Consider the following 24,246-nt stretch of genomic DNA (forward strand, 5'->3'; position numbering starts at 1 on the left):
CACAGCTGATGCTCTACCATTTCAGCCTCACCTCCAGTCTGGCATTTTGCTGGCTAGTTGGAGACAAGAGTCTCATGGACTTTTCTGATCAGGCAGACTTTGAACTGTGATATTTAGACCCCAGCCTCCTTACTTGCTAAGATGACAGGTATGAGCCACCAGTGCCAAGTTCCCTCTGTTCTTTGGAAAGAAAAGCAGCACTCTGTCATTAGTAAAAGAAAAAAAAACAAAACTGGATGGGGCTGGGAAGGTGGCTCAGTGGTAGAGCACTTGCCTTGCATGCCTGAGGCCCTGGGTTCGATTCCTCAGCACCACATAAGCAAAAAGAAAAAAGCCGGAAGTGGCGCTGTGGCTCAAGTGGTAGAGCGCTAGCCTTGAGCTGAAGAGCTGAGGGACAGCACCCAGGCCCAGAGTTCAGGCCCCACGACTGGACCCAAAAAAACCCCAAAAAACAAAAACTGGTGATATTCAAATAAAGTATGTAGTTTGAATAAAGTCTGTAGTTTGTGTATGTATCTATATCTATAGAGATCTATCTATCTATCTATCTATCTATCTATCTATCTATCTATCTATCTATCTATCTATCTATCTATCTATCTATCTATCTATCTATCTATTTATCTATCTATCTATCTTCCCTGAGACAGAGTCTCCTTGTGTAACCCAGGCTGGTCTTGAAGCCTCATCCTTAAGATTCCCCTTCTCAAATGCTGGGATTATAATACTGAATCACCACTCCTGGCTAGATGAATGTATATAAAAACTCTTACTCTAAATCCAAAACCATTTCAAAGTAAAAAAAGGTTTATTACAAAAAAAAAAAAAAAAAAAAAAAGGGAACCCTCTGTCAACTTGATGTCTCCTTCTAACTAGTGCTGTCTCTTGTATTTCACAGTTAAGGGTCTAGAGAACATAGACTATAGTTGCTATTTCTACTTCCTGTCTTTCCACTTACTCTTATATTACCAAACCATCTGTGCAGTAGGTCCAACCTACTGGTCTGGTCATGGGGCCTGAACTCTGGGCCGGGACGCTGTCCCTCAGCTCTCCAGTTCAAGGCTAGCGCTCTACCACTTGAGCCACAGCACCACTTCTGGCTTGTTTTTCTTTTTGCTTATGTGGTGCTGAGGAATCAAACCCAGGGCCTCATGCATGCAAGGCAAGCGCTCTACCACTGAGCCACCTTCCCAGCCCCTAACCAAAAATTTTTGCATCACATTAAAAAATTTTTGGCCCGATGGCAGTGTCTAAAGCCTATAATCCTAGCTACCCAGGAGGCTGAGATCTGAGAACTGCGGTTCAAAGCCAGCCCAGGCAGGAAAGTCCATGAGACTCTTATCTCCAATTACCCACCAGAAAATTAGAAGTGGTGCTGTGGCTCAAGTGGTAGAGCACTCGCCTTGAGCTGAAGAGTGCAGGGATAGTGCCCAAGCCCAGAGTTTAAGCCCCACAAGGGACAAAAGTAAATAAATAAATAAAAATAAAAATAAAATAAAAAATTGGCAGCACTAGGGATTGAACCAGAGGCTGGCTTTGAACCATGATCCTCAGATCTCAGCTTCCTGAGTAGGACAACTCTGTTTTTTCAAATATTCCTTTCTTCAAGGCCCAATGTGGTAGTATATATCTATAATCCCAGCTACTCATAAAGAGATCTAGAGGATCAGAATTTGGGACTAACCCAGGCAAAAAGGTTGGGAGACCCATCTGAACCAACAAGCTAGAAATGGTGGTTCATGTCTGTGTCTCAGCTATACAGGGGACATTGGAAAGGGATAGAAGTCTGAAGCCAGATACTAGGCAAAAATGTGATGCCTCTCCGCCTTGAACTTAGTCCAATTGGCCTTTATCCCACTACTTCCAAACAGTACAAGATGACCAGTGACCTACCTTCCTGTTGCCAAATCTGATGGTCAACACCCAGCTTCTCTGTGTTACACCCTGTTAAGTCATCTAGAAAAGCTTTCTTCACTTTGCCTTCCTCACCTTCTACTGCCTTTTTTTTTTTCCATGCCATACTGGACTCGAACTGGGCTTTTTACTCAAGGCTGGTATTCTTATCACTCAAGACACAGCTCTACTTCCAGATTTTTGATGCTTAATTGGAGATGAGTCTATGGACTTTCCTGCCTAGGCTGGCTTTGAACCGAGATCCTAAGATCTCAGCATCCTGAGAAGCTAGGATTATAGACATGATCTATTGGTGCTCTGCCTTCTATTGCTTGTTACTACTGGTTACTGCTCATTGCTCCAACCTTTATAAACAGCATAAGGCCCCAACCAGGATCTCTGACCTCTGTACTCTCCACTTACTAGCTTGATTTATCTCATGCATCTTTTTTTTTTTTTTTTGTCGGTCATGGGGGCTTGAACTCTGGGCCTGGGCGCTGTCCCTCAGCTCTTCAGCTCAAGGCGAGCGCTCTACCACTTGAGCTACAGCGCCACTTCCGGTTTTCTGGTGGTTTATTAGAGATAGGAGTCTCACGGTCTTTCCTGCCCGGGCTGGCTTTGAACCGCAATCCTCAGATCTCAGCCTCCTGAGTAGCTAGGATTACAGGCGTAAGCCACCAGCGCCCGGCTATCTCATGCATCTTATTTAATTACCACTGATACTTTAATATATACCCACTATCTCCAGTCTGGATCTCTTCTGTATATCATTTGTCATTTCCACTTAGATGTCTTAATAAAGCCTTTCACATTTAGTATGTCCAAAACTGAGCTTCTAATTCCCTCATTCCAGTTCTGTTTTTTCTATAGTCTTCCCTATCATCTCAGTTAATAGCATTTTAATTTCATTTAATTTAGGCCAAAAAATTGTTGCCATTCTTGATTCTCTCTGTCTCCCTGTGTGTGTATGTGTGTATGTGTGTCTCTCTCACTTTCTCTCTCTCTCTTTTGGGTGTGGGGGCTTGAATTCAGAGCTTGAGCTCTGTCCCTGAGCCTCTCTGTGCTCAAGGCTAGCACTCTACCACTTGAGCCACAGCACCACATCTGGTTTTTTTCTGTTTATATGATACTGAAGAATCAAACCCAGGCTTCATGCACACTAGGCAAGAGCTCTGTCACTAAGCTACATTCCAAGCCCCATTCTTGATTCTTCTCTTGCTTGCTCCCATAAATATCTAGACTGCCAATACTCCAATCTAATCCACTACCATCTATCTCTTCCCTAAACATTACAATTATCACCACACAGTTACCATGGTTCCTCTATTTTAACTCAGCTAACATCAGTCATTGCACACAAACTATGCCCCCAAATCCTCCTTCCCTTCAGAGTTAGGGTCTCCTTCCCTTCAGATTGTCTCAATGACCCTTTCTGCTCCTTGTCTTCAAATACACAAAGACTGCTTTTCTCTTTGGGCATTTGACCATGCTGTTCCTCCTGTCTAAATCTTTCTTTTCTTGACTCATGTCCTCAGATCTCTGTCCAAATGTCACCTCAGCAGAGGACTGCACCTAAACTTACATTCTTAGTGCCTCAAACACTGTTTAATATGTACCAGGTATTTTGAGAAACCTTGCCAATTAAAAAAGGAAAAGGAAAAAAGGAGAAGGAAGGGTAAAAACAGGCTGAAGACAGAAGGACAAAAGAAATCAGCAGAGTGAAGTGATAGTAGCATTTTTTTTATAAAGCACCAGAGATCTATTTTTAAATTACAAGGAAATTAAGCCAAAGACTTAGCCAATAATACCTTCTTAGAACAAAGTATAATAGGTTAGGTACCAAACCTATTTAATGTTAGGTACCTAATCTATTTAAATGCAAATGTTTGTATAATATACACATATTCATGCATGCATATTACATACATGCACACATAATATACATTACATATACAATATCTAATACATACAAAATAATGCATACATGAATATATATTAAACATATAAAGAATGTATAATATAAATAATTCTGTATTGCCAGCCAAATTAAAGAATTTTTGTCCAACCAAAGGCAACAAAGTTTATCTACTTGTGTTTCCAATGAATGCAATGATTCACACATTCAACAATAAATTTGGATCTAAAATTTAGTCATTAGAAAAACAGACTTATAATTTTGGGCATTGTAAAAATATTTTTTATCATATTGGGTCACAGAAAGTCATCCAGTTACATACTGAGATAGATTATAGATATAGATAGATAGATAGATAGATAGATAGATAGATAGATAGATAGATAGATAGATAGATAGATAGAGTTTAGGTATGTGTGAGTGGCTCATGCCTGTAATCCTAGCTGCTCAGGAGGTTAAAGTCTGAGGATAAAGTTAAATGCAAATAGGGTTAAAATTCTACTTTTCATAACACCAAGTCCTAAGTATAACATAAATTTTAGAGGGTTTTTTTTGGAGGGGGGAGGGGGTTGGTTGTGGGGCTTTAACTCTGGGCCTTGGTGCTGTCCCTCAGCTCTTCAGCTCAAGGCTAGCGCTCTACCACTTGAGCCACAGCACCACTTCCAGTTTTCTGGTGGTTTATTGGAGATAAGCGTTTCATGGACTTTCCTTCCCAGGCTGGCTTTGAACCTCAATCCTCAGATCTCAGCCTCCTGAGTGGCTAGGATTACAGGTGTGAGCCATCAGCACTCGGCTTAGAGTTTTTTTTTTTTTAATGCTTAATTGTAAATGAAAATTAAGAGGCTACAAAAGTATTATGAAGTAGAAGGCACTCATTGTAGGTTAAACTGACTCACTCTATAGGGGGCACGAGGACCACACCCACAAAGGTCATCAATAGTGAGATTACTGACAGCATATCATCTACCATCTGAAATTTCACTTAAAAAACAAATTTAAGGGGACACTGGCTACTGTTGACCTCTTAGCCAGGGAGTATAGAAGAGAAATCATCTACAGGTGCCTCAAGTCTCCACAAACCCATAGTTTTACAGAAATAAGCCTAAATTAAGCAAGATTGTCAGGTGATGTTGAAGCTTGTTCTTGAGAGGCAATCTGTATTTTAGGATGTTTGATCACACTCTTTCTCCTGCTGGATAGTTTCCTTTGTAGGAAGAGTGTTTTTTTCCTCAGTATTAGTTTTCTTCAGTTTGATCTGTCAAACTTCTCTACTTCGGACATGTCTGGCTTATCACTCGTCTTGACTGGAGGCCTGGTGGCTCCCGCGAGCACGCTAGCAGGGGTAGAACGCTGCCTGGCTCCGAGCCTGTTGGGTCCCAGCTTAGTTTTTTAACATACTAATTATTTCTCTAGTACTAAAGGTACAAAACATTCAAGATTTGTCTATTCATTTTTCCACCTCTGAAAGATACTATCAGGTAACACAGGCAAGCACAAGATTCTCATTCATTAAAAAAGGTGTTAGCCAGGTGCTGGTGGCTCATGCCTATAACCCTAGCAATTTAGGGGGCTGGGATCTTAAGATCACGGGTCCAAGCCAGCCCAAGCAGGAAAGTCTGTGAGACTCTTATCTCCAATTAATCACCAGAAAAATAGAAGTGGCACTGTGGCTCAAAGTGGTACAGCACTAGCCTTGAGCAAAAATCCTCCGGGACAGTGCCCTGAGTTCAAAGCCTCAGGACCAATGCCCAAAACAAACAACAACAACAACAACAACAAAAAGAACAGTAAGTGATATTTCTATGTTATATGGCTTTATGGCTTTTAAGAGAAAATGCATCACTTTATGCAACATTGTAACATCTAGAGAGGGCATGCTGCATGAAACAAACTCAATTTGTATGCCATAATCTAATAAACATGAATACTAAAAAATAAAAAAAAAGAATTACTGTCCAAATGTGTGACTTTTTGTCCTCATAATATTAAATCAGGCCAAGCAAGGTGGCACCTGCCTATAATCTCAGTACCTGGGTGCTGAGGCAAAAGGATCACAAGTTCAAGGCCTGGAAGACATATATAGTTCAAGGCCAGGCTGAGCTACAGATTGAAAGCCCATTTAAAAAAGAAAAGTGCTGGGAATGTAGCTCAATGGTAGAATGCTTGCCTAGTACAGACCCAAGTTTCAATCACTAGAACCTCAGGAAAAAAGATTAAATCAAGGAATCAGAAACGGTACTTGGGGGCTGGGAAGGTAGCTCAGCGGTAGAGTGCATGCCTTACAAGCATGAGGCCCTGGGTTCGATTCCTCAGTACCACATAAACAGAAAAAGCCGAAAGTGGTGCTGTGGCTCCAGTGGTAGAGCGCTAGCCTTGAGCTGAAGAGCTGAGGGACAGCGCCCAGACCCAGAGTTCCGGCCCCATGACTGGCAAAAAAAAAAAAAAAAAGAAATGGTACTTGAAGTTTTAGGGACTTGGAAGGATAAGGCATGGGGGCCACTTAAGCCTACATGTTGAGCCATTTACTGATACCCTGTGTCTTAAAAAAAAAAAAAATTAAATCAAGCTGGGCACTGGTGGCTCAGGCCTGTAATCTTAGCTACTCAGGAGGCTGAGATCTGAGGACCTTGAGGTTCAAAGCCAGACTGGGCAGTAAAGTCTGTGAGACTCATCTCCAAAAACCACTCAGAAAACCGGAAGTGGCACAGTGGCTCAAGTGGTAGAGTGCTAGCCTTGAGCTGAAGAGCTGAGGGACAGTGCCCAGGCCCAGACTTCAAGCCCCATGACCAGAAAAAAAAAAAAAAATCAAAAGAGATATATTATCATGGACACCTAGAAATGAACAAGCAGGGAGAATAGAGAATCGGTGTTCGGTATTGGCAGGGAACTTATTCTGGAGGTTTTTGTCTTTGATGGGCCTTGCAGTTAAGAAACTGGCTAACTAGACTGGGTCAAGAAGTTTGCTGTGACTTCCAGAGGATGGCAGCAACAGCAGTACTACCACCATTTAAATGCAGAGATACAAACATTCTGGTTGTCTGTTTTGGATATAGGGATGACAGCCTAGGAAAGTTTGTTTTCATTTGGTCAGAAGTAGCAAGCCATTTTCCTAACTTCAGAGAAACCACTTGGCCTTACATCCTTCACTCAGTACAGAAAGAAGAGTCTCAAAAGGAGAATCTCAGTTAAGAGGTAAGATCCCTTGCATCTAAGCCAACTTCTCCAAGACAAATGGCTCATAAATCACACTAGCTGGCCCAACAGTTCAGCACAGCTGACATGGAGCCTGGACCCCACAAAGCTGCAGGTGGATTGGCCACACACTCACTCATATGAGTTCCACACGCCCTGGGACCTCAGAGTACTTACATTTCTCTTCTTTTCCATATTTGCCTCCTCAGCTGCTTTCTGATACCTTCAGAGAAGGGAGAAGGAGAAAATATCTTCAATTTAACTTTATTTTCACTCATAATATTTAAGAAAACCACTTTTGCATATTTGATTTCTACCAGTATTTGTCTTTAATGGACATCATCAGAAGCAGCAGAGAATCAGAGTAGCCTTTACTTCTTGGGTCTACTCTAGGCCCCTGTTCACATATTCGAGAATGAGGTCAAAGGCTTGGAAGCAACAGAGCAGAAAGTCAGTTCTAAGCCACAGTTTTGTCACTTACCAAATGACTTCTAGGCAGTCACTAGATCTTTCTACGCCTTTGTTTCTTTAAAATGGCTTCATAGTCTATTAGAGGGTTGCTAGGAAAATTAAATGACATCATATGACACTTAAAAATGCTTTGGAAGCTAGGTGGTCAGGTGGCTTCACATGTAATCCTTGCTACCCTGAAGGCTGAGATCTGAAGATCATGGTTCAAAGGCAACCCAGGCAGAAACTCAGGAAACTCTGTGAGATTCTCCAATTAAGTACCAGAAAATGCCAGAAGTGGAGCTGTGGCTCAAGTGGTAGAGCACTAGCTTGAGCAAAAAAGCCCAGGGACAGTGCCCAGGCCTTGAGTTCAAGCCCTATGAGCCAACCAAAACCAACCAACCAACCAACCAAACAAACAAACAAAAACTAACTAATAGGTTAGGAACCCAACAAGCCCCAGGACCAGCATTAAAAAAAGAAAAGCTATGGTAGAGTGCTAGCCTTGAGTTGAAGAGATGAGGGACAGCGCCCAGGTCCAGAGTTCAAGTCCCACGACTGACAAAAAAAAAAAAAAAGCTTTGGAAATAAAGTAAATACAACAAATCCTGCATTAATAATTCTAAGATGTGTATCCCTGATCACACATATATGCATTAGTGATTCTGAAATCTTTAGTGTTAGAAGCTAGTCACATTGCCTGCACATGTCTGTACTTAGTCTAAGTTACTGTTACTGTCACTGTAGCTCAATTATATTTGATATGACATATATTGAATGCTGCTTAAAGCTGGACATAATAGCTTATGCCTGCAACACTTGCTACTCAGGAGGCTGAGATTGGGAGGACTGTGGCTTGAAGCCAGCCTGGGAAAAGGGTTCTCAAGGCCCCCTTTTCAATCAATAAAAATTTGTGCATGGTGGTGCACATCTATGATCCTTGCTGTGCTGGAAATGAACATAGGAGGATCATTATCCAGGCTAGCGTGGGCAAAGCAAGAACATATCTAAAAATCAGCAAAAGCAAAAAAATCTGAGTATGTGGTTCAAGTGGTGAAGTTTCTGACCTTGGGTCAAAGCCCCAGTACTCTACCACCACCATCTCCCCCAAAAACCCTAAAAGGGCTGAGAATGTGGCTTAGTGGTAGAGTGCTTGCCTAGCCTTGGGTTCGATTCCTCAATACCATATAAACAGAAAAAGCTGGAAGTGGCACTGTGGCTCAAGTGGTAGAGTGCTAGCCTTGAGTAAAATGAAGCTCGGGAACAGTGCCTAGGCCCTGAGTTCAAGCCCCAGGACTGGCAAAGCAAAACAAAAAAACCCCACTAAACTAAAAGCCATGTAACACAGTGGGCTGGTGAGTGGTGTGAATCAAATGGTAGAGTGCACCCTGTGACCAAAAATGCTGAGTGAAAGCACAAGATCCTGAGTTTAAGCCCTGGTACCAGCCCAGTTTAAGTAATGGTACCAGTGCTTCTGGTTCCAAACCTTAATCCCTAGATCTCAGCCTCCTGAGTGACTAGGATATAATTATAGTCATGGGCTGGGAATGTGGCTTAGTGGTAGAGTGCTTGCCTAGCATGTATGAAGCCCTGGGTTCAATTACTTAGTACCACATAAACAGAAAAAGCCAAAAGTAGCACTATGGCTCAAGTGGTAGATTGCTAGCCTTGAGCAAAAGAGGCTAAGGGACAGTGCCCAGGCTCTGAGTTCAAGCCCCAGGACTGGCACAAAAAATAAAAAATAAAAAAGATTACAGGCATGAGCCACAGGTACCCAGCATTATAAGAGTATTTCTTAAGGTCTCTGAGTTTTATCACTGTTTAATTTTTTTTTTTTTTTTGGTTGGTCATGGGGCCTGAACTCTGGGCCTGGGCACTGTCCCTTAGCTCTTCAGCTCAGGCTAGTGCCTTACACTTGAGCCACAGCACCATTTCTGGCTTTTTCTGCTTATGTGGTTGTAAGGAATTGAACCCAGGGCCTCATGCATGCAAGGCAAGCACTCCACCACTGAGCCACCTTCCCAGTCCCTCACTGTGTAATTTTAATGATCAGAAATGAACAAATATCCCATTTACTAGTTATATATTGCTCTGTGATGAGCAGACCTTTCTCAGGAGGTTGAGTGAGCGAACTTTCAAAGTTTCTGACACTTCACTAACTATAAATAGGAAAAAAGTAGGATTAAACTGTGATTCAAATGACCAGCTAGATATTTGTAATTGTAAAGATTTGTAATTTGTAAAGATATTTGTAATCATGCTTCAGACAAAATACTAACTTGCCTAGAACACAATTACAAATTAATTTTTAAAAGTCACAAATAATTACATAGAAAGTTCAGCAAAAATGTAAACAGTTCATAAAAAAATACTAAATGGATCTTTTGTAGCTTTTTTTTTTTTTTTCCAGGGCTGAGGACCGAACCCAGGGCCTTGGCGCGCCGGGCAGGCATCCTTCCGCTGGGCTAAACCCCCAGCCCCACTAAATGGATCTTAAACAAAACAAAAAAGGTATTCAACCTCAAAACACAAATTCAAACAACACTATGAACATATTTTACTTCACAAGTAGGAAAATATTTTTTTGAAAAATCGAATATGAACCAGGCACCAGAGGCTTACTCTTGTAAACCAGAAAAATCTTTAAAAGGCATCTTGTTATTATCCTGCCAAAACTACAAAAGCACAAATGTTAAATTCTGAGAGCAGAATATACAGATATCTTTACACAAGAAAAAAAAAATGATTTGGGCTGGGAAGGTGGCTCAGTGGTAGAGTGCTTGCCTTGCATGCATGAGGCCCTGGGTTCGATTCCTCAGCACCACATAAGCAAAAAGAAAAAAAGCCAGAAGTGGCACTGTGACTCAAGTGGTAGAGCACTAGCCTTGAGCTGAAGAGCTGAGGGACAGCGCCCAGGCCCAGAGTTCAGGCCCCACGACCGGACCCAAAAAAAAAAAAAAAATGATTGTGGGGCTGGTAGCAGTACAGCACTACCTAGCAAGCTTGATTCCCTGAGTTCAAATCCTATTACCACAAAAAGAAATAGCCAGCCAGGCACTGGTGGTTCACACCCTTAATCCTAGCTAGTCCTAGGCTGCCATCTGAGGATCAAGGTTTGAAGCCAGCACAGGCATGAAAGTCCCTATGAAACTCTCTCTCTTTTTTTTTTTTTTTTGGGTCCAGTCGTGGGGCCTGAACTCTGGGCCTGGGCGCTGTCCCTCAGCTCTTCAGCTCAAGGCTAGTGCTCTACCACTTGAGTCACAGTGCCACTTCTGGCTTTTTTCTTTTTGCTTATGTGGTGCTGAGGAATCGAACCCAGGGCCTCAGGCATGAAAGGCAAGCACTCTACCACTGAGCCACCTTCCCAGCCCCCCCTATGAAACTCTTATATGCAATAAACTACTCAAAAGAGTTTGAAAGTGGCACTGTGGTTCAAGTGGTAGAGTGCTAGCCTGGAGCACAGAGGCTCAGGGATAGTGCTCAAGCCCTGAGTTTAAGCCCAAGGACCAGAAAACAAACAAACACCAAAAAAAAATCAACCTTTACAGACAGAGAAAAATATCTCATGCTAAGGCCTTGGGGCAAAAATATGTCTCTTGTACATTAGATAAAAAAGAGCTCCTGTGTTACTAAAGTACATCCAGAAGGAGGAAGGAAACAATATGAGGCTAGGAGGTAGGGGCAGATCATGTCATGTAGAGCTTTGTGGTCTATGCTAAGGATTTTTAATTTAATGGTAAGTACAATGGATAGTCTTGTGTGAGTGTGTGTGAGTGTATGTGTATGTGTGTGTGTGTGCTAGCACTAGAGATTGAACTCAAAGGCTCTTGCTCTCCCCTTAGCTTAAGGCTTAAGCTTGAGGCTCTGCCACTTAAATCACAGCTCTATTTCTGGCTTTTTTTTTTTTTTCTGGTTAATTGGAGATAAGTGTTTCATAGCCTTTCCTGCCAGGCCTGGCTTTGTACTATGATCCTCAGATCTCAGCCTTCTGAGTAGTGGTACAGATGTGAGCTGCTGGCACCTAGCCCAATGCACATTTTTTAAAAGAGCACTCTGATGAGGAGAAAATGAACTTGCAGAGACTAAAAATGGAAGTGGAATTAATGAAAAATAATGCTGGTTTGGCCACAGTAGCAGTACTAGAGATAAGGAAAAGTGAATCGATTTAAGGTATATTTCAGAAGTTGGTAATGAGGGGAGGGAATAAAAGAAAGAAGTGAAGAATAAGTCCCAGAATTTTCATAGTTAAGTCAAATGTAAATAATGTTTACTGTCTTGAATTCTGAATGAGGAGCATATTTGGGGATTGAGAAAATCAAGAGCTCTGTGCCTGGGGCTGGGAATATGGCTTAGGGGTAGAGTGTTTGCCTAGCATGAACACTGGGTTCAATTCCTCAGTACTATATAAACAGAAAAGGCCAGAAATGGTACTGTGGCTCAACTGGTAGAGTGCTAACCTTGAACAAATGAAGCTCAGGGATAGTGCCCAGGCCCTGAGTTCAAGCCCCAAGGCTGGCAAAAAAAAAAAAAAAAAAAAAAAAAAAAAAAGTTCAGTGCCGGCCAGCCATGTTAACTAAGACGCCATTTGGTAATAATAGTAATTAGATATAAGCATTTATAACTCAGAAAGTAGATCAGAGTGAGTCACTTATGTTTAGGACTTTTCTGTTCACATAGTGCATTAAAGCTTCACAAAAGCAGATGATTTCTACAAAGGAATATGTATATAGTACAAGAATATGGCCAAGAATTCAGTCCTGGAGACTGGAGACATTCAGAAATTGGAAGAAGAGGAGATAAGAGAATGACAAGGAACAGAGATGTAAAAGGAAAACCAGGAGACTGCCAGAGAAGCCAAGGGAAAAAACATTTGGGAAGGAAGAATGGTTAAAATGTCATATAAGAGCCGGGCGCTGGTGGCTCACGCTTGTAATCCTAGCTACTCAGGAGGCTGAGATCTGAGGATCACGGTTCAAAGCCAGCCCGGGCAGGAGAGACTGTGAGACTCCTATCTCCAATAAACCACCAGAAAACTGGAAGTGGCGCTGTAGCTCAAGTGGTAGAGCGCTTGCCTTGAGCTGAAGAGCTGAGGGACAGCGCCCAGGCCCAGAGTTCAAGCCCCATGGCCGACCAAAAAAATATATATATATCATATAAGATAAAGGGCAAGGTCTGGGAAGGTGGCTCAGTGGTAGAGCGCTTACCTGGCATGCTTGAGGCCCTGGGTTCAATTCCTCAGCACCACATAAGCAGAAAAAAAAAGCCGGAAGTGGCGCTGTGGCTCAAGTGGTAGAGTGCTAGCCTTGAGCTGAAGGGTTGAGGGACAGTGCCCAGGCCCAGAGTTCAGGCCCTACAAGTGGACCCCCCCCAAAAAAGATAAAGGGCAAGAAACATCTCCTCCACATAGCAACACAGATGTCTTTGGCCATCTTGGCAATCCTTTCCCATGATAAATAAAATTCAACTGTCCTTCTTTAATGGGTATTTGAACTATTTCCAGTTTTTCAACACTTCAAATAGTGCTTTGGTGAATGTCCTTGTGAACAGATTCTCCTAAACACACACACGTACACTTGTACTAATATATATGTCTAGAAACTGCCTCAAAGTGGGAACTGTAAAACATAGTAGACTGTAGCTTAACAGGAACTTAGGATGGGCCTTGAACTTCTGTTTCTACACACCTTGGACAATCGTCACAGTACATTACAGCAATATAATATATGAAAGCCAGAGCCAATCAGCATACAGGTTTAAGTTAGTGGCTTATTCTCCAATGAAGATATTTACATTGTGGTTAGTGGAGTAAATAAAAGCTCAGAGTTCTCTTTACTCTCCAACAGAAACACAGACCTTGAAAGAGCAAAATAGATTTCTCTTTCTTTTATTTTTCTGAGACAGGATCCCACCTCTAGGCTTCCTAGGCTAGCCTAGTCTAGTACTTCATCATCCTCCTGCCTCAGTGCTGAGATTATATGTGTGCTTCAAAATAACTTTATTTCTCCTTCCTTCCTTCTTTCCTTCTTTTCTTCCTTCTTTCCTTCCTTCCTTGCTTCCCTTCCCTTCTCTCCCTCCCTCCCTCTGTTTTCCTATCTCCCTCCCTTCTTCCCTCCCTCCTTCCCTCCCTCTTTCCCTCTCTCTGTCTCTGTCTCTCTCTTTCTCTCTGTACCAGGACCTCATGCTCTTATTCAGCTGTTTTGCTCTCACCTGGCACTTTATCTCTTGAGCCATGCTTCCAGTCCAGCATTTTACTGGCTAATTGGAAATGGCATTTCACAGATTGTTCTGTCTGGGCTGGTCAAAGATCACTAACTAGCTGGGACAACATCACATGGGGCTTCTGCTCAAGCCCAGCCCTTTGCACTTTGCAGTGTTGCTTATCAGTCACAAGCTTGGGCCTTTTGAGGCATTTATTAATTTTTGTATGTGCTGGCATGGTAGTAGGGCTTGAACTCAGAGTCTTGCACTGTCACTCAGTTTACTTGCTCATGGCTGGCACTCTGCCAACTAAGCCATGCCTGACTCCTAATCCAGCATTTTGCTAGTTATTTGGGAGATATAATCTTCAGACTTTTCTATCCAGACTGGCTTTGAACAGGTCTCAGCCTCCTGAGAAGTGAGAATTATAAAATTATGAGTGCCCTTTAGCACTGTGTTTTTAGTGATGAAGCACATGGAAGACAAAGTAAACACCAATGTTTGTCTTAACTCCTGACTTGAAACTATCACTCCAATGACACATCCCCTTATTGGTAATAAAGGTAATTGTTAAATAGTAGACACACAGGAAATTCTACACCATTGTTCTCTCCTAGTTAACTCCTTGGTACTTTTCTATTTTATACTTTCAGCACTGAAGAGACTCTAAGGCTTAGTATACTCCTAAGTGGGGGACTGAATCAGGGCCTTGTGCTGCATGTACACTCTACCATTGGGCAGCCTGAGAAGCTAGGACTACAGACACGTCCTAGGCCTTGCTATTGAGGCTCAATACTTCTGTGAGACTCTTATCTCTAATAAACCACTAGAAAACCAGAAGTGGCACTGTGGCTCAAATGGCAGAGCTAGCTTTGAGCTGAATTGCTGAGGGACAGTGCCCACGCCCAGAGTTCAAGCCCCACAACTGACCAAAACTAAAAAAGGCCATGGGCTGGGAGTGTGTCTTAGTGGTAGAGTGCTTGTCTAGGATGCATGAAGCCCTGGGTTCAATTCCTCAGTGCCACATAAACACAAAAAGCTAGAAATGGCACTGTGGCTCAAGTGATAGAGTACTATCCTTAAGCAAAAGAAGCCCAGGGACAGTGCCCATGCCCTGAGTTCAAGCCCCAGGACTGGCAAAAAAAAAAAAAAAAAAATCTTATCCCTCTTCCTTTCCTAGATTTTATTGTGGTCAAGTCTTATTAATGCACAGATGTGAAGCAGGCAGCTGATGGAGGATACTAAAATTATCTGGGGAGTAATAACAGTGTCTCAATTTTTTTCTAAAACCAGAAAAGAGTTCCTGAGCTATGACTCTTACTTATAAGCCTTCAAATAGAGAAAAGGGAATCTTGAGCCAAAAAAAGGAATATGGAAACTCCCACGGTTGTATTTTCTTCTGTAACAATTTTACCATTAAAAATGTTACAGAAAAGCAAAAGAAGAGGAAGTTAACCAGTGTGATCTGTAGATATTTTTTTCTTAAGGAAGAATAGTTCATAGCATGAACCCTCTGCTCTCCTGGAACTGAGAATAAGTAAAGTTATACCAAGCATAGCAGGGGCTGGGATGGGGGAGACCCACTGGGTAGGAGGGAGTAAAAGAAGAGAAGGGAAAGGGGTGTGTGTGTGTGTGTGTGTGTGTGTGTGTGTGTGTGTGTGTGTGTGTGTGTGTGTGTGTGTGTGTGTGTGTGTGTGTGTGTGTGTGTGTGTGTGTGTGTGTGTGTGTGTGTGTGTGTGTGTGTGTGTGTGTGTGTGTGTGTACACATGCATGCACACAGTGCGTTCATCAGTTCTGCCTCTAGTCACAATTTCTGAGTCTTAAGTTCCTTATTTGAGGAAGGAAAGGAGGAAGGTTAGCCACATGAGTGATTTCAAACTTCTAGCGTAGAACGATCTTTTAAATGCTATCTTACATAAAACCTCAAGTACAGAAAGAATCAAAGCAGGGCTGGGAATGTGACAATGGTAGAGTGCTTGCTTAGCATGCATAAAGCCCTGCGTTTGATTCCTCAGCACTACATAAACAGAAAAAGCCAGAAGTGGCACTGTGGCTCAAGTGGTAGAGTGCTAGCCTTGAGCAAAAGAAGCTTAGGAACAGAGCCAGACCCTGAGTTCAAGCCCCAGGACTGGCAAAAAAGAAAAAGAAAAAGAAAAAGAAAAAAAAAAAGAATCAAAGCAGAATGGCTGGTATAGAGTCTGGACTCAGCCCTTAGATCTTTTCATCTTTCCAGAATTGGCTCCTCTGAAGAAGAAATCAATGAAGATGATTTTTTAAATATGGGGCTAGATTCCCATTACATCCAAAAATAGAGTCAAATAGGATTCTCTGGCAAGGAAACTAAATTCCAATCAGTCAACTTCTTTTATCAATAATTATAAGTAGAACCAAAGCTAACCCCAAACTGACTCATTAACAGGACCCTTCAGTTTAATGATTTATGAAGTATAGAAGTTTATCCAAAGAAGGAAGTCTAGTGCTAGAAAGGATTCGTGAGACATAATCTCTAATGCTCCAAATCTACCCACTCCTCTTTTTTTCCTTCCGTACTGAAATCTGAAGTCAAGACCTTATACTTGATAGGCTGGTGCTCTACTATTTGAGCCATGCCTCTACTTTTTTTGCCCATCCTGAGGCTTGAACTCAGGGTCTGGGCACTGTCCCTGAACCTCCATTCTGCTCTAAGCTAGCACTTTACCACTTGAGCCACAGTGTCACCCCTGGCTTTTTCTGAGTACTTTATTGGGGATAAGAGTCTCAAGGACTTTCCATGCCTGGGCTGGCTTTGAACTGTGATCCTCAGATATCAGCCTCCTGTGTAGCCCAACAGGCAGGTTTCTCTTTACACCTCAATTTTCTCAACTATAAAACATAGATAATGTTCCTCTTTCCTATACTTTTTGTTAGGAATAGAAAGACTATATAATTCTGCTAAGTGTCTAGTAGTGTAGCTAGGATTATAGGCCTGAGCCACCAGCACCTGGCTTGCTTCTACTTTTTGTTGGTTGTTTTGGAGAAGAAACCTAGTGAACTTTTTGCTTGGACTAGCCTTAAACATTGAGCCTCCATATTTCAGCCTCCTGAATAGCTAGGGTTACAGGTATGAGCCACTGGTTCCTGTCTAAACACTATTCTTTTGTGCATATAAATGTAACATATAGGGCTGGGAAAGTGGCTCAGTGGTAGAGTGCTTGCCTTGCATGCCTGAGGCCCTGGGTTCGATTCCTCAGCACCACATAAGCAGGAAAAAAAAAGCCAGAAGTGGTGCTGTGGCTCAAGTGGTAGAGCGCTAGCCTTGAGCTGAAGAGCTGAGGGACAGTGCCCAGGCCCAGAGTTCAGGCCCCAGGACCGGACCCCCCCCCAAAAAAATAAAATAATTGAAAGTAAAACACAACAAATATACAAACATCACCAAGAACACCAAGGCATGTGCTATACCACAGAGCTATATCCAGCCCCAAATACCACTTTTATATTTCTGATCAGATTTACTACTTCTAAACTCTAGTAGAAGGTATCTCAAAATAAGAGAAAGCAGTTTACTATGTGATGGATATAGAAATCAGTATACATTTTTGTGGAAAAGAGTCCTGTAACCTTCATTGAGAACCTAAGGTTCTCAATTTCAATGCCCCTGAGAAAGGCTTAAGTAATATTAGCCATATGTCTCCATGAAACCTGGAAATGTAAAACCTGGAAGAGGATCCCAGGCAACTCCCTGATCTTTACTGTGCTACTGTCAGGCTCCATTCTGTCTTTACCTTCTGTTCCTCTGGAATGTCACCACCATCTCCCAACCCACTAAATAAAACACTATTCATCCTTTAACTAGTTCAAGTTGCGATAAAAGACATCAGCAGAAGATGGGTACTGGTGGCTCATGCCTGTAATTCTAGCTTCTTAGGAGGCTGAGATCTAAGGATCATAGTTCAAAAACCAGCCTGAGCAGAAAAGTTTATTTGACACTTATCTCCAGTTAACCACTATAAAGCCAGAAGTAGAGCTGTACTCAATAATAGAGTGCTAACCTTGAGCAAAAAAAACTCAGGGACAGCATTGCTAAGTTTAAGTTATAGGACTGGCACACACACACACAAACACATGCATGCACGTACACACATGCACACAACAACAGAAAAATACTAGCAGAGATAAACCCTAATATTAACTTGGACAGGTTTCTTTTTTTTGTTGTTGTTGTTGGTGGTGGTCATGAGGCTTGAACTCAGGACCTGGGCTCTGCCCCTGAGCTCTTTTGCTCAAGGCTCTACCATTTTGAGCCATTGTACCACTTCCAGTTTTCTGGTAGTTAATTGGAGATAAGAGTCCTACAGGGCTGGGAAGATGGCTCAGTGGTCGAGCGCTTGCCTTGCATGCCTGAGGCCCTGGGTTTGATGCCTCAGCACCACATAAGCAAAAAGAAAAAAGCCAGAAGTGGTGCTGGGCTCAAGTGGTAGAGTGCTAGCCTTGAGCTGAAGAACTGAGCCCAGGCCCAGAGTTCAGGCCCCAGGACAGGACCCCCCCAAAAAAATAAATAAATAAAAGTTTAAAAAAAAAGAGTCCTACAGACTTCTCTGCCTGGGCTGGCTTTCAATGGTGATCCTCATTTCTCAACCTCCCGAGTAGTTGGGATTACAGGAGTAAGCTACCAATGCCCAGCTGGCATGTTTCTCTTCATACCTCAGTTTTTTCAACTATAAAACATGGAAAATGGGGCTGGGAAGATGGCTCAGTGGTAGAGCGATTGCCTTGCATGCCTGAGGCCCTGGGTTCGATTCCTCAGCACCACATAAGCAAAAAGAAAAAAGCCGGAGTGGCGCTGTGGCTCAAGTGGTAGAGCGCTAGCCTTGAGCTGAAGAGCTGAGGGACAGCGCCCAGGCCCAGAGTTCAGGCCCCACGACCGGACCCAAAACAAACAAACAAACAAACAAACAAAACATGGAAAATGTTCCTCCTTCCTATACTTTTTGTTGGGAATAAAAAGACTGTATAATTCTGCTAAGAGTCTAGCAGTTGGAGATGTAACTTAGTGGTAGAACATACATTTAGCATATACAAGGCCCTCCTGGGCTCAATTCCCCCTCCCCCCAAAAAATATATATATTTTTAAAGATCTAGCATAGGCTGAGTGCTGGTGGCTCATACCTGTAATTCTAGCTACAAAGGAAGCTGAGATCTGAGGATCGTGGTTCAAAGTCAGCCTGGGCAGGAAAAGTCCATGAGACTCTTATCTCCAATGAACCACCAGAAAGCCAGAAGTGACACTATAGCTCAAGTGGTAGAGAGTTCACCTTGAGCTGAAGAGCTCAGGGACAGTGCCCAGGCCCAGATTTCAAGCCCTACTAACAACAACAACAAAAAGAGCCAGAAATGGCACTGTGGCTCAAGTGGTAGAATGTTAGTCTTAAGCAAATGAAACTCAGGGACAGAGCCCAGGCCTAGGGTTCAAGCCCCAGGACTTGGGGGAAAAAAAATCTAGCATAGAGCCTGGTACACTGATTCAGACTAGGGGGTTCAGGACTTACAATTTTACATAACTACCATTGGCTTTTATAATTTTCCTGGAGAAAAGATAGTTAACTATGAGATGACTGTAAAGGTTCTTTGTGTTTTTGACAGGATTAAGAAGGCCTCTAAGATGAAAAACAATTTCTAATGCCCTAACTCTCATCAATGCTACAAGAAAACTCAAATCTTATAAGAAGTGGTTGGGCTAGCCAGTGACATATAACAATGGGTGAAAAAGGTACGGAGGAAGTAGTAAGAATTTGCAGATGTCCAGTCAGAAAGCAATGTATGCCAGGGAGATTCCACACTGCTGACTGTGCAGAAAGAGCCATCTGGCAGCCAGATCCTGAGTTCAACATCCAGGAGCAAACAGCAGCCCCAGAGACAGAAAGGACAACTGGCCTCAGAGATACATCCCTGAAAAACAGACTTCAGCAATCTGAATCAACTTGCTATAGATCCTTACCCAGTTAAGGCAAGTCCATTTGACTACCCTGATTGTTGCTCCTGAGACTTTGAATATGTATTAACTTTGCAAGTCTTGATGGCGGTATCCGTCCTATACCTTCATGTTCTCTGTTCCTGTGTTGCTATACTCAGGTTTTGGTTTTAGAAATGGATACCTTCCAGATGTGGTGGCATACATCTATAATCCTAGCTACAGAGGAGATAGAGATCAGGAAGATCACGGTTTCAGTCCAGCCTGTAATCCCAGCTACACAGGAGGAATAAATAAGGTAATCCTAGCTACACAGGATGGATCCATCAAAGGCCAGCCTCTAGACAAAAATATAAGACCTTATTTGAAAGTCACTAAAGTAAAATGGGCTAGAAGAATGACTCAAGTGGTAGAGTGCCTGGCAAGAATTGATGCCCTGAGCATAAACTCCAGTACCAAAAAAAGAAAGAAGAAAGAAAGAAAGAAAGAGAGAGAGAGAGAGAGAGAGAGAGAGAGAGAGAGAGAGAGAGAGAGAGAGGGAGGGAGGGAGGGAGGGAGGGAGGGAGGGAGGGAGGGAGGGAGGAAGGAAGGAAGGAAGGAAGGAAGGAAGGAAGGAAGGAAGGAAGGAAGGAAGGAAGGAAGTGGATGACCAGTAGAATAGAAGATGCTCTAAAACAAACTAGAGATGAAAGTTCATTGAAGTGACTGGCCATTCTGGGCAGAAAAAGAAGTGGATAAAAGTCAAAGCTCAAAGTTAGCAGCAATAAGCTGGGCACTGGTGACTCACACCTGTAATCCTAGCTACTCAGGAGGCTGAGATCTGAGAATAGCAGTTTGAAACCAACCACAGCAAGATAGTCCCTGAGACTCTTATTTCCAATGAACTGTTCAGAAAAAACCAGGTGTGGTGCCATGGCTCAAGTGGTAGAGTACTAGCCTTGAGCATAAAGAGGCTCAAGGACAGCACCCAGGCCCTGAGTTCAAGCCTCAGAAGCAGAAAAAAAAAGTTAGTAGGAATAAATGAGAGTGAACTAATGTAAGTACAGTTCTAATTAGAGTGGTTTAAATAATAAGCAATTCTAAAATCAGACACGTCATAAATGTGGACCAGTAATGCTTCATTGAAGGCACCCCATAAGGGTGCCTCAGGAAGTTTGTCAGGCTTTTTCTCTCATTACTTTTTTTCCTTTTTGATTGTTACAATGTTTAGGGTGCTACTAGCATCTGAAGGAGGCAAGATAACAAGTACTTTGAACGAGAAAGTCTACCTTACCCCAAATGCCAATAGCACCCACAATGAGAAACACTAGAAAAGCTAGTAAACCTAGGGAAGGCAAAAAGCTTTACCCAAAGCCTAGCCCACCACTGCTGTAAAGTGTAGCAGATGTGAGCCTCAAAGCCCAGGGGTAGAACTACAAAATTTATTACAAAAATAAAATGGCCTATGACAAAAATTAAAAAATAAAAAATAATCCTGGCTACTTAGGAGGTTGAAATCTGGCAGAAAAGTCTGTGAGACGCATTTCTCCAATAAACCACTAAAAAGCTGGAAGTAGAACTGTGGCTTAAATAATAGAGCACTAGTCTTGAGTGCTCTGAGTTCAAGCCCCAGGAGACAGACAGACAAACAGATAGATAGACACACACACACACACACACACACACACACACACACACACACACACACACACACACTAACACACACAATAAATAGAATAGACTGGGTAGTGGTTGTAAGTATTAAGCCCACCTTTGGTCCTATCTCCCTCTCTCCACTCAGACCCACCTGAGGTCCCATCCACCTCACTTCCTACCCCCTGACCCAGATGCTACCTAGATAGTAGAGGGTGCCATGTGCTTCCTCTCTGGGGAAAATATGGCTCCTCTAATAAACCTTGTAATAATCTTTCTCCTTTGCCTGCCTGCCTCCGCGTGGTCCCCTGGGATGGATGTGATGGATCCTTTCAGTGGTGGCTCACAGCTGTAATTCTACATAATCAAGAGGCTGAGAACAGGAGAAACTCAGTTAAAGACTACTTGGAACAGAAAAATTTTGTTTGTTTATTTTTGTCTGTCATGCGGCCTGAACTCTGGGCCTGGGCGCTGTCCCTCAGCTCTTCAGCTCAAGGCTAGTGCTCTACCACTTGAGCCACAGCACCACTTCTAGCTTTTTCTGCTTATGTGGTGCTAAGGAATCAAACCCAGGGCTTTATGCATGCAAGGCAAGCACTCTACCACCGAGCCACCTTCCCAGCCCCACAGAAAAGTTTTGAAACCTCTTCTCAACACATAGCTGGGTCTGTCATTCCAAACTATGCAGAGGCTGAGATTGGGAGGATTTTGGTACCAGGCTAGCTCAGGCAGAAAAAGTCTGCAGAACATAGCACACACTTGTGATTCCAGCAGTTACTGAAAGTTTAAAGTTAGGCAGACAGATCTCAGCTTAGGCACATGTATAGGCAGAAAGTGAGAGCCTGTCTTAAAAATAACCAGTAAAAGACCACCCGGCCGGCCTGATCGCGATCGCAACGATCCAGCACTCTCCACCCGAGCAGAGAGGTTCCATCCCGCCAAAGCCGCTCGGCGCGACAAAGGGTCCTGTCTGCAGACCACCCGCCCGCCCGATCACGATCGCAACAACCCGGCGGGGTCACTTGGGCCCCAGAGGTACCGAGAAGAAGCTGCCTGAGCGTGGACACTCTTGACCCAACAGCTTCGACAGAGGCAGAGACAGAAAAGAATCACACAGAGCCACCACCGCCCAACCCAGCGCGGATAGCAACAACAACTGACGACCTACACCACACAGAAACAACCAGCTCCAGGGTGAGTACCCCACAGGGGAAGTGTATCCCTCAAGGGAGACCAGAGCTGGAGGGAATCCCCAGACCCTGACCTAGACTCCCTACCCCAGCACCCGGACCACAGGACCCACTAAAACTGGGAACTGTTTGAGAGCTCCACCAGCCCGTGGAGCACACTCAGCTGGCCAGGCTAGAGCAAGAGCACCCCTGGAAGGGAGCTTAAATGCCCAAGCCAGGAACAGCGCCCCTGGGTCAAGACTACCAACAGTAGAAGAAATTTGAACTGTGTCCCCCAGGCTGTATAACCTAGGTGGTATACACATCAGCACAGGCCTAACGAGTGCGCTCCAGGCTGCATAACCTAGGTGGTACACACATCAGCACAGGCCTAACAAGCGAGCTCCAGGCTGGGGCCGGAACCAGGCCCGGGGATCCGGCGCCTGAACAACACAACCAACTCCTCCCAATTGAAGTAAAAAGCTGAGCATACGCCTCAACAGAGGGGAGAAAACCAGGAAACAACACTCCCCCGGGAAGCACGCCTGTGACAACAAAAGACCTGGAGGCCCAGGACAAGAGAAGCCCAAACCCCACCAAAACTCCACCCATATACCCTAGACTGGGAATTGGGCAACACAGGCTGCCAGCACCTGATAGTAAGCAGGAGCTCAGACTGTTAAGGCGGCTCAGCAATAGAGTGATAGTCTTGGATATATGAGGCCCTGCATCTGATTCCTCAGCATCACAAAAGCAAAAAGGGTCAGAAGTGGTGCTGTGGCTCAAACGGTAGGGTGCCAGCCTTGAGCTGAAAAGCTGAGGGACAGCACCCAAACCTAGAGTTCAAGCCCACAACCAGCCCAAAACAAATAAACAAAAACACAGCAGGAGCCCATAGCAGACTCCAGCATTTGGGAGAGTGCATCCAGAGCATCTGTTCTTCACAAGAGCACCCGTAGGAGCAAACACAAGCAGTCTAGGCTGCTCAACCCCTCCAAAGGCGGGAACTGCCAGCAATCTACAGCAGAGAGCTGAGAATCCTAAGTAAGTCAGAATAGCAGCTGGAAATAGGCTCCCAACAGAACCCAGATCAGGCACAGACTCTCTCTACCAATACAGAATCAGCAACCAAGCAAAGACAGACACACCAAAACAAAATTGAAGAGCAGTCTCCTGAACCTCCATGCGAAAATCACAGAGAAAAATCACAAGGTTTACTACCACCCAGGACAGCAAGCTCACCTCAAAAGCCAGCAGCCACACAGGGGAGAGCCCCAGTGGGAGCAAAGCAGGAATGGAAGACAAAGGCTACTTCCAAGGGTTGCTGGAGGCAATGACTCAAGAAATAAAGCGAGAAATTGATCAGAAATTGAAAGAGCACAAGGATGAACTATCCAAAGAGATACAGGGTATCAAACAAGAGATGCATGCAAAAATAGAAGCTGCACAAACCTCAGTAAGAAGTGAGATAAACGCCAAATTAGAGGTAATGCATACCTCATTGAGAGGTGAGATCAGTACTCTGAGAACCAACATTGAATCCATAAAGGGATCCATTTCCTCCATGCAAACCACAATAGAAGCCACTGTCAACAGAGTGAATGAAATGGAAGGTCGAGTGTCAGATACAGAAGACAGAATACACCAACTGGACCAAAAAGTGACAGATATGGAAAAATTACTCAAATTAAACCAAAGGGATATTCAAGAGCAAGCAGATAATGCTAAAAAATTTAACCTTCGCATAATTGGAGTGGACGAAGGTGAGGAATTCCAGAGCAAGGGAATGCACCACCTATTTAACAATATAATCAATGAAAATTTTCCCCACCTCAAAAACGACCATCTTA

At 43.4% G+C, this 24,246-nt stretch overlaps 1 protein-coding gene and 1 pseudogene across 2 annotated transcripts in view; both read right to left on the bottom strand.

Annotated features, from left to right (window-relative positions):
• The window catches only part of Lima1 (LIM domain and actin binding 1), a 134,626-nt gene that overhangs the window by 52,496 nt on the left and 57,884 nt on the right, over positions 1–24,246 (bottom strand). For both annotated transcript variants that reach the window (XM_070040919.1, XM_070040918.1), the window contains exon 3: positions 7,178–7,223. In XM_070040919.1, coding sequence (XP_069897020.1) covers positions 7,178–7,223 — 46 coding nt within the window. The remainder of the gene's footprint in view (positions 1–7,177; positions 7,224–24,246) is intronic.
• Positions 4,971–6,299, bottom strand: LOC138835893 (thymosin beta-15A pseudogene; annotated as a pseudogene).

This window comes from Dipodomys merriami, unplaced genomic scaffold (assembly GCF_024711535.1).
Source record: "Dipodomys merriami isolate MVZ:Mamm:240054 unplaced genomic scaffold, mDipMer1.0.p SCAF_10, whole genome shotgun sequence".
Lineage (NCBI taxonomy): Eukaryota > Metazoa > Chordata > Mammalia > Rodentia > Heteromyidae > Dipodomys > Dipodomys merriami.